The 16,634-nt window shown below is 37.3% G+C and overlaps 1 protein-coding gene across 23 annotated transcripts in view; it reads left to right on the forward strand.

Annotated features, from left to right (window-relative positions):
* YEATS2 (YEATS domain containing 2) overlaps positions 1-16,634 on the forward strand; it is a 103,572-nt gene that overhangs the window by 5,588 nt on the left and 81,350 nt on the right. For 19 of the 23 annotated variants that reach the window (XR_015162443.1, XR_015162432.1, XR_015162451.1 and 16 more), the window contains exon 2: positions 15,054-15,171. Coding sequence is in view for 14 of the 23 variants with exons in the window: in XM_086396240.1 (XP_086252366.1) it covers positions 15,072-15,171 (100 nt within the window). In the remaining 9 variants the exon portion in view is untranslated. Of the gene's footprint in view, positions 1-5,153; positions 5,230-15,053; positions 15,172-16,634 lie in introns of all 23 variants that reach the window. The other 4 variants (XM_086396340.1, XM_086396242.1, XM_086396297.1 and 1 more) reach the window with 1 other exon arrangement.

Here is a 16,634-nt window from a genome sequence, read left to right on the forward strand (position 1 = left end):
AGAAATGTCAATTCAAATTCTTTTATCCATTTTAAATCAAGCTTTGTATTTAGGTCTTTGATCCATTTCGAGTTAATTTTTGTTAATTTAGGCATTAGTAAAGGGTCCAGCTTGTCTTTTTTTTGCATATAAATGTCCAGTTTTCCTAGCGATATTTGTTGAAAAGCCGTTTTCTCCCGACTGAATGGTCTTGGCACCCGAGTCAGAAATCGTTTGACCATATATGCAAGAGTTTATTCTGGGCTCTCTATTTTATTCCGTCTGTCTATATATATGTTTTTATGCCAATACCATATTGTTTTGAGTACCACACTGTGGCTTCTACTAAGTTTTGGGATCAGGAGATGGGAGTCCTCCAGTTTTGTTCTTTTTCAAAATTGTTTTGATTATTTAGGGTCCCTTGAGATTATATATAAATTTTAGTGTTGAGTTTTTCTGTTTCTGCAAAAAATGTCTTTGAAATTTTGATAAGGATTGCATTGAATTTGTAGATGGCTTTGGTTGGTATTGACTAACAATATTAAGTCTTCCAATCCATGAAAATGAAGTGTGTTACCATTTATTTGTCTTCTTTAATTTCTTTCAGCAATATTCTGTAGTTTTCATTGTGTAAGTTTACCTTCTTGGTTAATTCTAAGTATTTTATTCTTTTTGATGCTTTTATAAATGGAAATATATTGTAATTTCCTTTTCAGTTGTTCATTATTTGTGTATAGAAATGTGACTGATTTTTATGTGTTGACTTAGTATCTTGCTTTTTTCTGTTAATTTATTCTAACAGTTTCTTGGTAAATCTTTAGGGCTTTCTACATGTAAGATCATATTCCCCCATATTAAAATTCCCTTATATTCATTTAGTGAATACACTATAATTTGCTATAGACTATTTCCAGTTTTTTTAATTATAAAATATATAGATAGAGGAGAACTAATACTTACTAGTTTAAGTTGTAAGTCTGTAAGAACAGCCCATGTGTGTGTGTCACCAGGCTTGAGAGTCTTTCCTTAGAATAGATTCTCAGAAATACTTGATCCTCTTCTCTCTTTTCGTTCAGTCATAGAGAATAGAATTCTTCACTGCCATCTCCTTAAATTGGCCCCAACCTCTCTGCCTTTAAACCTGCCCCTGTTTCAGCCTGTTTTCGACACTGCTGTTGAATGGAGGGTGAGAATCAGGTTCGGTGCACTTTTCCCTCCTAGAAAACAAGACTTATGCAGCAGATTGTCTCTATAGTATCTGTTCTAGGGAGTTAGGAAAAAAAGTTTCTTAAAGGCTGGAGTGCACGTCATATTGGAACTTAATTTCATTCTTGAAGGATGAATAGCATTTCAGAAAGTGGAGAGAAGGTAGGAATGAAACGTGAACCTGTTGGAAGGTAATAAGGAGAAGTTCAGGCATGTGAACTTTGATGACTGTAGACAAGGAGAGGTAGAAGAACTAGTTCTACTAACCAAGGATTGTTTGTTCTGTTGACCTGAAGAGTGAGTTTGGGGTAAGTGTGGGGAGAGACCTGTTTTGTGGTGGTAATGAAGGCTGATGGTGACCAGAATGCCGAGCTGGCAGGAGCTTAAACTTTATTTGTAATGTTTTATTTACATAATTGTGCGTGCACTGGTGATTGTTATCTATTTTGTTTTTTAATTACTTTTTAGTTTATTGGAGAGAGTATATCCTTTTTTATTGAGATGTAGTTCACATAATGTAAAATCCACCACTTTAAAATGTATAATTCAATGTCTCTTAAAGTGTATTCACAATGTTATGCAGTCATTCATGCGTGCTTAGTGACTTAAGTCGTATCCAACTCTTTGTGACTCCATGGACTATAGCTTGCCAGGCCTTTGTCCGGGGGATTTTCCAGGCAAGAATACTGGAGTGGGTTGCCATTTCCTCCTCCAGGGGATCTTCCTAACCCAGGGATTAAATTTGTGTCTCCTACATTGGCATGCAGTTTCTTTACTACTGAGCCACCTGGGCAGGCCTGTGCAACCATTCAGTTCAGTTCCGTCGCTCAGTCGTGTCCGACTCTTTGCGACCCCATGAAACGCAGCACGCCAGGCCTCCCTGTCTGTCACCAACTCCCAGAGTTCACTCAAACTCACGTCCATCGAGTCACTACCATCTAATTCCATAACATTTTCGTGATTTCCAGGAAGAAGCCCCATACCTATTTGCAGTCAGTCCCAGTTCCCTTCACCCCTCTACCCCTCCTCCCCTGGGAGCCATTTTCTGTGTCTAGGGATTTGCCTATTTCTGGATATTTCCTGGAAATATTAGATTGGTGCAAACATAATTGCACTTTTGGACTGTGAATTTTGAACCAAGGCTCAGACACATCTTTATCAATCAAAATAGGAACGATTACAGTCAACACATTTTTGCCAATGAGAAACAAGTTGGCTTATTCCTGTAGCGTAAAAATCTGTTCTTTGGGAACAGACTTTTAGACTGTGGGAGAAGGCAAGGGTGGGATACTTTGAGAGAATACCATTGAAACATATATATTACCATCTGTGAAAAAGATGACCAATCCAAATTCGATGCATGAAACAGGGCACTCAAAGCTGGTGCACTGGGACAACCCGGAGGGATGGGATGGGGAGGGAGGGGAGAGGGGGGTTCGGGACTGGGGGACACATGTACACCCATGGCTGATTCTTGTCAATATGGCAAAACCCACCACAATATTGTAAAATAATTAGCCTCCAATTAAAATAAATTAATTAAAAAATCTGTTCTTTGGGATTTGATGAACTCTTGGAAAGCACTTTTTGCCTCCTCCTGGTTGTGGAAGCATTTTCCCTGCAAAAACTTGTCAAAATGCTTGAAGAAATGGTAGTTGGTTGGTTAGAGGTCAGGTGAATATGGCAGATGAGGCAAAACTTCATAGCTCAATTTGTTCAACTTTTGAAGAGTTGGTCATGCGACGTGTGGTCACAGGCACTGTCTTGGGCCCTTTTTGTTGACCAGTGCTGGCTGCAGGGATTGCAATTTTCAGGTGCATCTCATTGATTTGCTGAGCGTACTTCTCAGATGTAATAGTTTCGCTGGGATTCAGAAAGCTGTAGTGGATCAGATGGGCAGCAGACCACCAGTGACCATGACCTTTTTTTGGTACAAGTTTGGCTTTGGAGCTGCTTTTCTTGGTCCAGCCACTGAACTAGTTGTTGCCAGTTGTCGTATAAAATTCACTTTTTGTCTCACATCACAATCCGATTGAGAAATGGTTTGTTGTTGTTGCATAGAATAAGAAAAGATGACACTTCAAAATCAAGCTTTTTAAAATTTTTGGCCAGCTCATGAGACACGCACTTATTGAGCTTTTTCACCTTTCCAGTTTGCTTCAAATGCTGAATGACCGTAGAATAGTCGAGATTGAGTTCTTTGTCAACAACTTGTGTAGCTGTAAGAGGATCAGCTTTGATTGCTCTCAGTTGGTCGTTGTCAACTTCTGATGGCTGGCCGCTATACTCCTAAACTTCAAGTCTCTCATTTCCTTTGCAAAACTTCTGGAATCACCACTGCCCTGTACATTTGTTAGTAGTTCATGGACCAAATGTGTTGTTGATGTTGTGAGCTGTCTGCACTACATTATGACCTATTTTTAACTCGAATAAGAAAATCACTTGAATTTGCTTTTTGTCTATCATCATTACCATAGTCTAAAATAAATAGAAAATACACAGTAATAAATCGTTAGCTAAAAAAAAACAAAGTGAGAAATGCATATTAAAATGATGTATAAAAAAAAATAAAAGGATGTATAACATAACCACATTTATTTAAGAATGTATTCCAATATCAAATGGCAAAATTCAGCAATGAAAAGCCACAATTACTTTTGCACCAACCTTATTAAATAAATGTGGCCTTTTGTATGTGGCTTCTTTCGTTTAATTAGTATGGTATATTCAGAGTTGATCTGTGTAGTAGCATGTGTCAGTACTTCATCCTCTTTTATTGCTTAAAAATCCATTGTATGACTCTTACCACATTTTGTTTATCCAGTCATCAAAGGATAGACATTAAATTGCTTCCATTTTTTTTCACTGTTAAGAATAATGTTGTGAACATTCACACACATACAAGTTTTTGTATGGACATATGTTTTCAGTTCTGTTGAATATTTACCTAGGTGTGGAGTTGCTAGGTCACATAGTAATTCTGTGTTTAACTTTTTGAGGAATTGCCAAACTTTTCCACAGCAGCTGCACTATTTTACACTTCCACCAACAATGTGTGAAGGTTCACACTGTGTATTCTTTTTACATTTTTTGACAGTCTATATTTAATATTTGTGTGTGTTTAAATAGCTTCATTGAGGGACAGTTGGCATACCACAAACTGCACACATATAAACTGTATGACATGGTAAGTTTTGATAAATTTATGCATCTATGAAAACATCACCACAGTCAAGATAGTAAACATATGTATCGGCCCCCAGTTTTTTCTCTTGTCCCTTGAGGATCCTTCTTTCTCCTCTCCCCATTGTTTCCTCATACCAGGACAACCACTGATCAGGTTTCTGTCATTATAGACTTGTTCTCATTTTGTAAAAATGTTACCTTTGTAGTATATTCTTTTTTCTTAAGCTAGCTTCTTTTCCTGGGTATCGTTTTGAGATTAATTCGTGTTGTGTTGCATGTATCAGTTAATTCTTTTTTACTGATGGATATACTGTATGGATGTGTCGCAGTTTGTTTATCCATTCACCTTTTAATGGACATTTGGGTTGTTTCTAGTTTTTGGCTATTACAAATAAAATTGCTGTGAACATTTGTTTTTGTATGGACATAAGCTTTTATTTCTCTTGGGTAATACGTAGGAGTGGAATGGCTGGGTCATGTGGTGGCGGCGGCGCTGCTTTAGTCACTCGGTTGAGTCTGACTCTTGTGAGGCCATGGACTGTGTAGCCTGCCAGGCTCCTCTGTTCCTGAAATTCTCCAGGCAAGAATACTGGAGTAGGTTGCCATTTCCTTCTCCAGGGGATCTTCCCAACCCAGGAATTGAACCTGGGTCTCCTGCATTGCAGGCAGGTTCTCTGCCGACTTAGCTACAAACTGCCAAACTGTTTTCCAGAGTAATTTTACTGTCTTTACGTTCCCACCACCAATGAATGCGAGTTCCAGCTATTTCACATTCTCTGTAGGTTTGTCTTTTCAACATACAGAGAAGTAACAAGAAAAGAGAAAGAGGCATAAAGACACCCATAATCCATCTACCAGGTTAGTCCTTTTGGTATTTTCCTCTCCCTAAATAATGCATGTACATGGTTAGAAAATTCAGACAGTGTAGTCAGGAGTAAAATGAAAAGCAAAACGACTGCCCAGAGGCAACTATTGTTATTCATTTTTTATCCTTCTAGAAAAATCTACACAGCATCTACCAGCATTTGTGGGGGTAGTGGTATCGCTTTGCTCTTTCTTCTAGTTTACATAGAAGCGAAGTATACAAACCATTTGCACCTTGGTTTTTTTCACTTTACAATGTATTTTAGAAGTATTTGTGTATCAGCACATTTATTTTAATGGCTACATTGCAAAACAGTTTTGCTATAAGAAAACACAAATTTGGACTTTGCTGGTGGTGCAGTGGATAAGAATCTGCCAGTGCAGGGGACATGGGTTCAATCCCTGGTCTGGGAAGATTCCACATGCCACAGAGCAACTGAGCCCTTGAGCTGCAGTTACTGAAACCTGTACACTCTAGTGCCTGTGCTCTGCAACAGGAAGAGCCTCCACAATGAGAAGAAGCCCGCGCACCACATTGAAGAGTAGGCCCCGCTTGCTCTGACTGGAGAAAGCCCACACAAAGAAGCAATGAAGACCCAGTGCATCCAAAAATAAATATTTTTTTTACAAAAGAAAGAAGAAAGCATTAGTTTGGTTTAATACAGTGGATATGTTACGGAACTATTTGAGTATAATGTGGATTTCACATTTTACGTTTTGTGTTTCATCTGCAAGAAATGCTAGGTAAATGCGAAAAAATGCACCCTGCTGAACTGAACCACAGCAGAAGTATGCAGACCCCTCCTAGGTACACACCTTAGGTAACCTCCAGCAACCTCAGTTTACTTCTGTGTTATGAGCTACACCTGTCCTCATCTGGTGTTATTAAAGTTTTCTGTTGATTTCAGATTAGCCTACTACCACTTCATGGTAAGCTGTAACCTTTCAATGCTCACTTCCACAAGTAAAACTTAATTTCACAAGGTAAAGTGTCATATTTGTTGTAGCATTTATGTATTTCTTAACCCATTTAATGTGTAAAACTCTGCTGCCATTTTTATTAGATTCCTTTTTTGATTATCTTTTTTAAATTAAGTGTCACTGCTAAAATGTTTGCATGTTGTGCCCAAACCCATTTTCCCCATAAGCCTTATGGTTTTCATTATGCAATTTTATGGTGTGATGATTTTTAAGAATGCATATGTCACATTACAGTGGAACTGATTTATCCCATCAGTTCAGTTCAGTCGCTCAGTCGTGTCCGACTCTGAGACCCTGTGAACCGCAGCACGCCAGGCCTCCCTGTCCATCACCAACTCCCGGAGTTCACTCAAACTCATGTCCATTGAGTCGGTGATGCCATCCAGCCATCTCATCCTCTGTCGTCCCCTTCTCTTCCTGCCCCCAATCCCTCCCAGCATCAGGGTCTTTTCCAATGAGTCAACTCTTCGCATGAGGTGGCCAAAGTATTGGAGTTTCAGCTTTAGCATCAGTCCTTCCAATGAACACCCAGGGCTGATCTCCTTCAGAATGGACTGGTTGGATCTCCTTGCAGTCCAAGGGACTCTCAAGAGTCTTCTCCAACACCACAGTTCAAAAGCATCAATTCTTCAGCGCTCAGCTTTCTTTATCGTCCAACCCTCACATCCATACATGACCACTGGAAAAACCATAGCCTTGACTAGACGGACCTTTGTTGGCAAAGTAATGTCTCTGCTTCTTATCCCATAATATGTACATAATTTATTTTTAAACCTATTTTTGAAAATTGTGAAATACATCATATATATATATGCTAAAGAGCACATGTAATAAGAAGGTATGTTTTAAAGAAGACAAATAAGGTATCAAATACATACTTAGCTACAACCCAGCTTAAGAAATAGGAGATTGCTAATACTTTTGAACCTCCTTGTGTCCCTCTCACTGGTCATTTTATACTTTTTTGAATATCTGAACTATTCAATGAAAAATTAAGTTTTAAAGTGTTAACAGTCTGTGCCTCTGGTCTTGGTAGTGTTGAATCCCCAGCTGCCTGTCCTGCCTTCCTGAATGTGCACACACAGCACATACATGCATATTTGGGGGAGGGTAATCTGTAAGTTGATTTCTGTTTAAGGTTAATAAATCATAAGTTTGTCATTGTTATTTTTTTTGGTAATAGCTTTCTTGAGATCTGATTCACATACCATAAAATTCACTCTTTTAAAGTGTAAATGTATTTTTTTTAGTATACCTACAAAATGGTGCAACTATTGCTATATCTAATTCCAGAAAATGAATAGGTACATTTTTGTAAATAGGTAGATTTTCTAGATTTAGGCAGTGTTTATCCAAAGAAAAACCAATTTTTTAAAAGTATCTTACGTTTTAAGGTACTAGTTTTCTTTCTAGCATCTCAGCTCCTGGTAGAAAGGCATGAGACTTATCCCCATAGGATTTATTGTCAGTTTGAAAGCTCTAGTGAAAAATCCCTGTTTAGTGAAGTGTGCAAGATTTGGCTTAATTTACATATTCTCAGTGACTGTGTCCAGGAGTTTGACACAGTCTTGATCTGGTCCAGTTCCTTCCTTTCCTTTCCAACGGGGACTAAAGACAAACCTCCCCCTCCCCACTTTTTTTTTTTTTTTTTTTTTGGCTTCTCTTGGAAAGAAAACTTTCATGGCTTCATAACTGAAACAACAAAGTTGTCATATGAGTTAGAATTACCACTTTAGATAATTCCAATGATTTTTGTCCAAAAGTGGCTCTAAGGAAGTTACAGGGATGTTATATGGCCTACCTTTTGTCCACTTAAGAAGAATTTGCCGTAAGTATCTCAATATACTAAATATCCTAAATATCTCCTAAAAATCCCAGATGGCTCAGTCTGGAGTATGTTAAAGGGATGGGGTAAAAGAACAGTAAAACCTACCTCAGGCCAGCTCTCCAGTTGTTGCAGTAATAACAATGGATAGAAGCAGGGCACCTATAATTTAGACTAGCTCTTTGATCTTAAATTCCTTTTCTTGTTACTTTGTAAGATTGGAGGCAGAGTTCTGTCCTGAATGCATCCTGGGACAGACCTTATATAGCAACTTCTGTGTCTTAAGCAGTTTTGTTTATAGTAGGAAAGTAGGTGTCTTGGACCTGAAATATGTAGTGCTTAAATAATGAAATAGTTTTTTTGAGCTCAGCTGTTTACATGTCACATTGGGATGGACACATCAGCTGAGTGGCTCAGGTCACTTTGGTGCTAATAACCAACCTCTGTCAGCTTCCCACCATTCAGGTCCAGTGTTAACATTATGGCTGTTATAGGTCTAAAAATAAAAAAGACCTATTTTTTTCCCATACCAGATGAGTTAAAGATGGAAAAGGCATTAAATTTGTGGGTGGCAGACATGAACAGAATAAGCAGGGTTCAGTAGTATCCTGTTTTAGGCATTCACTGGTGGTCTTGAAACATATCCCCCACAGATAAGGGGAGACTACTGTGTGCTTGGTTTTGTGTATAAAACCTTGCATAGAATAACTAGGATTGAGTTTTTGTCAGTACCACTTTAAGTGAATATCAGAACCATATCTTCTCTTAAGCTGGCTATTTTTAGTTTGCAAAATGTAATTTATGAAATGGATGATATGTATTTGGATTACTGAAAGTCAGTTGATTTAAATATTCCTAAAGGTCCAGTGTTAGACATATGTAGTGGAAATCACCTTGCTTCAGGATCTCCCCAATACTTTATTGCTGGTAATAAAATTTTCTAGTCATGATGAACTATTCTTTTAATATCCTGCTGGATTTCATTTTGTATCTGTGCATATTTACAAACGAAATTGGAGTCTCCTTTCCCTCTAAGGATGCCTTTTGACTATAGGTTTAGATATATTCTTTTTGTTGATAATTTAAAAATAGTTTGTTATTCTGATTTTCTTCTTTCATATCATAGTGAGTTTTTGTTATTGTCATGTTTAATTTTATTGAAATCAGAATATGGTTATAACATTTCCTAATTTTGCAGTTTCTTCATATAACTTACATGATTTAATTTAATGGATTTTTATAGCTATTTCAAACAATATTCCTTTAGGTTCAGAGTTGTAAAGTCTGGCTTGTAAATTGCATTATGTATGTCATCTGTATTTTTATCTGTTGTTTTTTTTTTTAATCTTCTAAATTTATTTAGAGAGATGCATGTTCAAATTCTCTTATGATTGTGATTTTCTTAAATTCTTGTATTTCTGGTTTGTTTTGTATGCCTTGACATGATGTTGTTTGATGTATAGTTTGATGTATCTTTGTGATTGTGTCTTTTAATAGTAACATACTCTTTTCTGTATTAAATGTTTTTTGCCTTAATTTATTCTCTCTGTTATTAATCTTGCCATGGCTACTATCTTTTTGTTTGCATGTGTGTGTGTATAATAATTCTGTGTCTGGCTTCTTTTACTTACCATAAGTATTTTGAGATCTATTCCTGTTGTCGGTTGGATCAGGAGTTCATTAGTTATACTACAGTTGTTTACCCATTCTCCTGTTTTGCTTTTTGTAGATATTTTTGAAATGTTTATTTGGTTAATAGGGGAGAACGGATTCTTTAATTCAAATGCTTAATAAAGGAGCACTGGTTATCTTATTTACCAAGGAGAAGATACTTTAAAATGAAAAATATAAAAAGGACAGGGCTAAAGAATTACAAAATCATTATTAACATGTTAGGAACATTGTATGGAAGCAGATGGAAAATGGTTGTATTGCTACTCTCATCCCCCCTCTTAAATCAGATAGGAAAAGTCATCTTTAGTGAAAGCACAGAACTCAGTGATTCTGATGAGATTCAAATGCCATGACATCATGGAACTGTATATTGAGAAGGTACTTCACTTAGCAAAGTTTCAAAGAACCTTATCAGATTTAATTTCAAGAGTTGTCCATATCTTATACGGTTTGGTATTTGTAAGACAGGTTTCCAAGGACTAGATTCTTTCTAGAGATTCTACATCTTGTCTAGCTTGAGAACTTTTAGTAAACCTTTGAGAACCTTTTACTAAGAATTTCTAGTGACTCTATATTACATCCTTTTTTTATATTTAAATTACACAGTTTTCTTTAAAATTTTATTTTTATTTTGGCATTTATTTCAAAGTATAGAGCATTAAAAGATTTTGTTTTGGTTTTGGTCTTTAACCTTTTTCAAAAACTCAGACTTGTTTATCTTATTTGAATGGGTGTGATAACAAGGTAGTTTAGCTTTCTTACATTGTACTTGGCTATGTGGGGAAATGTGTATTTTTAAAGTTTAAGTTGATAGTGTTTACTTTTTATAAAGAGGCTAGTTCAGAGAGACAAAAATTTTAAATTAGAGGATTCAGCATTACATACTTTTCTGAATTTGGATTTGGTCTCTTGGTATGGAGAAAATCCTTTCTCACAAATTATAAACAGTAACTGATTTAAAAAAAACAGTTTACATGTCAGTATTCTTTTCAATTTCATTTGATTCAAAACCTTAAGAGGATTAATAGGACATTTTGTTTCAGACTTGAGCCTGACACTAACAGCTGTTCATATTTCCTTTTCATAAATCTCAGGGTTAAACAAGATGAATCCAAAACTTACTGTTACATGGATCATTTGTTATGCATTCCACTCACTACATCATGGTGAGAGCCGGCCTTAGATGTGCCTACCCTTAGCTAGCATATACTTGAATGTGCCAGGTGTGTCCTTTAATATTGTTCTTTAGGACAGAAACAGATCTGAATTATTAAAAATGCTCATTAAGACATAAATCTTCCTGAATATGTTCATCAGGAACTCAAATCTACACCCAGGGATAACAGGAAAGCTTCATAGTGGCTGCATGATACATGAATTACCTTGGCAGCAGAAGTTCACTCATTGGTTTTCTTCCTTACTCAGCCCACCTCTGCTCCACCACCATATTCTTCTCTTTTCCTCCTTCTATTCTCCCAGTTTTAGAGCAAAAGTCAAGAGAGAATTTTGCTTTGTCCCTTAAGTGACAGTAAAACAAAAGACTATGTTCTTCAAGAATCCCCAACCTTTTGCGGGAGGAGCCACCATTGCTCAAGAGAGTACTTGGGGAGATGAGGTGTGGGAGGAGAATACGAAGATTATGAAGTCCACAGGATGAATGAGTGAAGGTGGTGCTGGACTCACTCATCTTTATAGATAATCCAGTAAGACTCTTGGCAAACTGTAGAAGATAGTTGGTCAGTGAGGAAATGGTATGGCGAAAAGCAGACAGGAACTGGACTGTATCTCCCTCTGATTCCAGGTTTATCTTGAGTAGGAGGTTTTTTTCATTGTTGTCTTTCTGTATGCAAGGAAAAGGAATGGGGTTTATTGATTTTTAAGAAAGTGTTCTTTGTGTAACTGCCCAAGAGTTTTTCAGGTTTTCTGTAACTAGCAGGCCAAACGAAGAACGCTAGAAGAATAATACCTTACTCTCACTTTCTATAAGCTTTAAAAATAGAAAATAATAGTTGGATTCAGGACCTCTCCAAAAATACTCACCTGTATTCTAAATTAGAGCTGGTAGATGATGATTGTGAACAAACATTAAAGGGCTTGATTTAGAATGTTTCTAAATGTTGGGGGATTTTTATAAATGCTGTAGGACATTTTAAGGCTTCAGTTCACTTCAGTCGCTCAGTCATGTCCAACTCTGCAACCCCATGAACCGCGGCACGCCAGACCTCCCTGTCCATCACCAGCTCTCGGAGTTTACCCAAACTCATGTCCATTTAGTCGGTGATGCCATCTAGTCATCTCATCCTCTGCCGTCCCCTCCTCCTCCTGTCCTCAATCTTTCCCAGCATCAGGGTCTTTTTAGGCTTAGGGCTGCTTTAAAGATAACAATGATAGGAAAAACGTTTTCCTAGATCCATGATTTTACCTACATTCATAAAATTACATAATGAGTCTCTTCCAGCCTCTCCTACTTGTACCTCTGAGATGAGTGAAAGAACTGGACTGAGTGAGAGCTGAGAGGCTTTTAAGTTGTTATTTCTGTTTGAACTGAGTGGATAAAAAAATAAATATTTTCAAGTTAATGTTTTATTTTCATTAATTTTATTTTAAAACTTTTTATTGATTTAATAAATTCATATTGTATATTTTTGTCTTTGGTTATATAAATAATCTCCATCAGTGGTAAAGGAGAGATTTGGAAATCAGGGAGCTCTTCTTGTCTTTTCTGTGTCATAGATTAATCCTCTAAGGGGCACCTCCTCTAACCTCCCCGAACCTGTTTTCTAAGCTGTATGTCAGTAGACTCACTGCCCAGTAAGGGAAACACCAGCCATACGCAGTGCTTATTCAGCCTTTGTAATTTGACTGCTTCAAACTGAGGTGTGCTCTAAGTGTAAAAGTCTTAGTGCAAAGATAAGAACGTAAGCTATCTTACTGATAATTTGTTTATATTGATTATATCATTAGAATGATAATATTTTGGGTACATTAGTTAAATGAAATATATTATTAAAATTAATTTCTTTTTCCTTTTTAAAATGTGGCCACTAGAAAAATTTTAATTCTGTTTGTGGCTCACATTATGTGTCTTTTGGACAGTGGTAATCTGGACAGTGTTTCCTAAACTGGCTCATGAAATATTATAAATGCTCAATGAAACACACTGAGAGGAGGCGTGTCAGAGGGAACTTCCTGAAGTAGTAAAATGTTCTGGATCTTGGTCCAGTTTAGTAGCTACTAACCACTTACGGCTATTGAGCACTTGAATGTGGCCATCAAGGTTTTGCATTCATTATGTCAGCAAATCTGGAAGACCCAGGAGTTGCTACAGAACTGGAAAAGGTCCTCATCCCAGTTCCCAAAAATGGTAGTACCAAAGAATGTGCTAACCATCGGACAGTCTCATTCATCTCCCATGCTAATAAAGTCATGCTTAAAGTCTTGCATGCTAGGCTTCAGCATTATGTAAACCCAAAACTTCCAGATGTCCAAGCTGGGTTTAGAAAAGAAAGAGGAACTAGAGACCAAATTGCCAACATTTGTTGGATTATAGAGAAAGCAAGGGAATTTCAGAAAAACATCTATCTCTGTTTCATCAACTATGCAGAAGCCTTTGACTCTGTGGATCATGACAAACTGTGGAAAGCTCTTAGATGGGAATACCTGACCATCTAACCTGTCTGCTGAGAAACCTGTATGTGAGTCAAGAAGCAACAGGTAGAACCCTGTATGGGACAACTGACTGGTTCAAGATCGAGAAAGGAGTACAAGAAGGCTGTCTTGCTGTCACCCTGTTTGTTTAACCTATACACTGAGCACATTGTGAGAAATGCTGGGTTGGATGAGTTACAAGCTGGAATCAAGATAGGCAGGAGAAACATTAACAAACTCAGCTATGCAGATGACACCACTCTCATAGCAGAAAGCAAAGAGGGACTAAAGAGCCTCTTGATGAGGGTAAAGGAGGAGAGTGAAAGTGCCGGCTTAAGACTAAATATTAAAAAAAGTAAGATCATGGCATCCGGCCCCATTACTGCAATGCAAATAGAAGGGGAAAAGGTGGAAGTAGTGACAGATTTCCTCATCTTGGGCTCCAGAATCACTGGACGGTGACTGTGGCCATGAAATCAGAAGACAGTTGCTTCTTGGCAGAAAAATGATGACAAACCTAGACAGTGTGTTGAAAAGCAGAGACGTTACTCTGCTGACAAAGGTCTGTTATAGCCAAGGCTATGGTCTTCCCAGTGGTCATGTACCGTTGTGAGAGCTGGACTGTAAAGAAGGCAGACTGGTGTGCTGCAGTCCATGGGGTTGCAAAGAGTCGGACATGACTGGGTGGCTGAACAACAACAGTGTTCTGAAATGTAGGAAAAGCAACTGAATTTTAAATTTTATTTAATTTGGATTAACTTTAAGGAGCTGCATATGACTAGTGGCTCATTATTGGGACAGTGCAGATTTAAAGATTTATGGGATCATTTTATTCAAAGACTTATATACCTAGGACTTGTTTACTGTATTGCAAGCTTGTTAGTTTAATATATCTATACAGTTTGTTATGAATAATAATAATCAGTAGCAGTAATATTTCTGAGAAGGCAATGGCACCCCACTCCAGTACTGTTGCCTGGGAAATCCCATGGATGGATGAGCCTGGTAGGCTACAGTCCATGGGGTCGCTAAGAGTTGGACACGACTGAGCAACTTCACTTTCACTTTTCACTTGCATGCATTGGAGAAGGAAATGGCAACCCACTCCAGTGTTCTTGCCTGGAGAATCCCAGGGACAGAGGAGCCAGGTGGACTTCCGTCTATGGGGTTGCACAGAGTCAGACATAACTGACGTGATTTAGCAGCAGCAGCAACAGTAATATTTATTAAGTACCTATTATATAGCTTATGTGTAAGTACCAGAGAAAGGACTTGTACATTAAATTATTTACTGAGACACATTGCTCATATTCTGTAATTCATTCGATGTACTGTGGATTCCAGGATACTGTGGGAGCTTACCATGTTTTCATGAAAATCTGGTTTCTTTCCTTTTCCTTACAAAGGCCATTCTGTGAAAGCCAGGCTTCTTTTGGAAAGTCTAAACAATGTGTTGCCTTGTTAAAGTATTTTCTCTTGAAAGGGAAATCCGTGTTTTGTAACAGATGATGATGATTTTTTTTTCAGTGAACTTTTGAAGTTATGCCTTTGATTTTAAAAAGGATGTGTGTGTATTTACACAGACTTACAAGCTTCTGTATTATATAATATTTATTCCCTTTGTATTTGTGTACACATATAAGTGTTGAGACCAAGCAGTGTTATTAATTAATGTATTATTGCTTCACAGTGAAGAACGAATGTCATCATGTCTGGCATCAAGCGAACAATCAAAGAAACTGACCCTGATTATGAGGATGTATCTGTGGCCCTTCCGAATAAGCGGCATAAAGCAATTGAGAATTCAGGTAGAATTTCACCTGCCTTAGGAAATTATTTCTTTGTTGACATATGCCTTCCTGTTAGATTTATAGGAAATTAAATGAAATGCATTTCCACTATTGTGTAAATTTTGAAGAAGTTTATGAGAGGGATTAGCTAAGTACTCTGTTTCATAGTAATATACCATGTGTACCATCAAAGGCCAGAACATAAAGCAGGTACACTGTGAAAGCATTAATAATGAGACAAGCTATAAGTTTTCGCTGTCATTGTATGTTAGATGTGATCTTAGTCTTAGCAATGTGTATACTAAAATGTGAAATGATTATAGGTGGTACATGAATTGAGGGTTTTATTTTAATAATATTAATGTCAATAGAAAAGATAATGATCTCTTCTGACTTGTAGTCTCATGGCTACTGCTTAGGATAAAGCTAACTTTAAAAAAATTTTTAATTTTATTGGAGTGTGTGTGCGCATGCATAGTCAGTCAGTCACGTTTGACTCTTTGCGACCCTATGGACTGTAGCCCAGCAGGCTCCTCTGTCCATGGGATTCTCCAGGCAAGAAAACTGGAGTGGGTTGCCATTTCCTGCTCCAGGGCATCTTCCTGACCCAGGGATCAAAACTGTGTTTCTGTGTTTACTGTGTTGACAGTCAGATTCTTGAACACTGTGCCACCTGGGAAGATGCTTTATTGGAGTATAGTTGATTTACAATGTTGTGTTAGTTTCAGATATACAGCAAAGTGTTTCAGTTATACATATATTCATTGTTTTTTAGATTCTTTTCTCATACAGGTTATCACAGAATGTTGAGTAGAGTTCCCTGAGCTGTACAGTAGGTTCTTGTTTGTTATCTAAGTTACATATAGTAATGTGTATATATTCATGCCAAACTCCTTATTTAACCCAAGAGCTGACATTTTTAAAGAATATTATTTAATGGCTTTACTTAGATATTTCACATGGTTCTCAGATGTGGTAGGTAACTTGAAGGTGGAATATAAATGATGGAGATTTGGGAAACTGTGATCTCTGTACTTAGCTCTGGTGGGGGCACATTAACTTAGGCATTAAGTTACTTGCCTAAGATCATATAATTAGTTGAAGACCAAATCATCTACAATTACCCAGAATGTTTTAAGCTATCTCAAAAAAAAAGTGGCTGTATTTGAGTTTTTAAAACAAAATATTGTTATTTATTTAAATAATAAATCTATGTAAGTACAGCTAGTTGAAGATCTCAGAGTCATACATAAGGTATTGCAGCTCCACAAACATCAAGGACCCCAAGGTTAATGGTGAAGGAAACTCCTGTCTGTGTAGGTGCAGTCAAGCCATATGGACCCCAGAAGTCTCTGTGGACTGAAAGTTATCCAATCAAATTCCAAATAATAGAAACATTTCACTGCAGCTTTTCTTCCGATTCAGTTGTAATTTTATTTAGAAGGATATGTTATTTGCTTTCAATAACAAGTCCAATAAAT

This window comes from Bos grunniens, chromosome 1 (assembly GCF_055505025.1).
Source record: "Bos grunniens cultivar Pamir isolate PY7600 chromosome 1, Bosgru_T2T1.0, whole genome shotgun sequence".
NCBI lineage: Eukaryota > Metazoa > Chordata > Mammalia > Artiodactyla > Bovidae > Bos > Bos grunniens.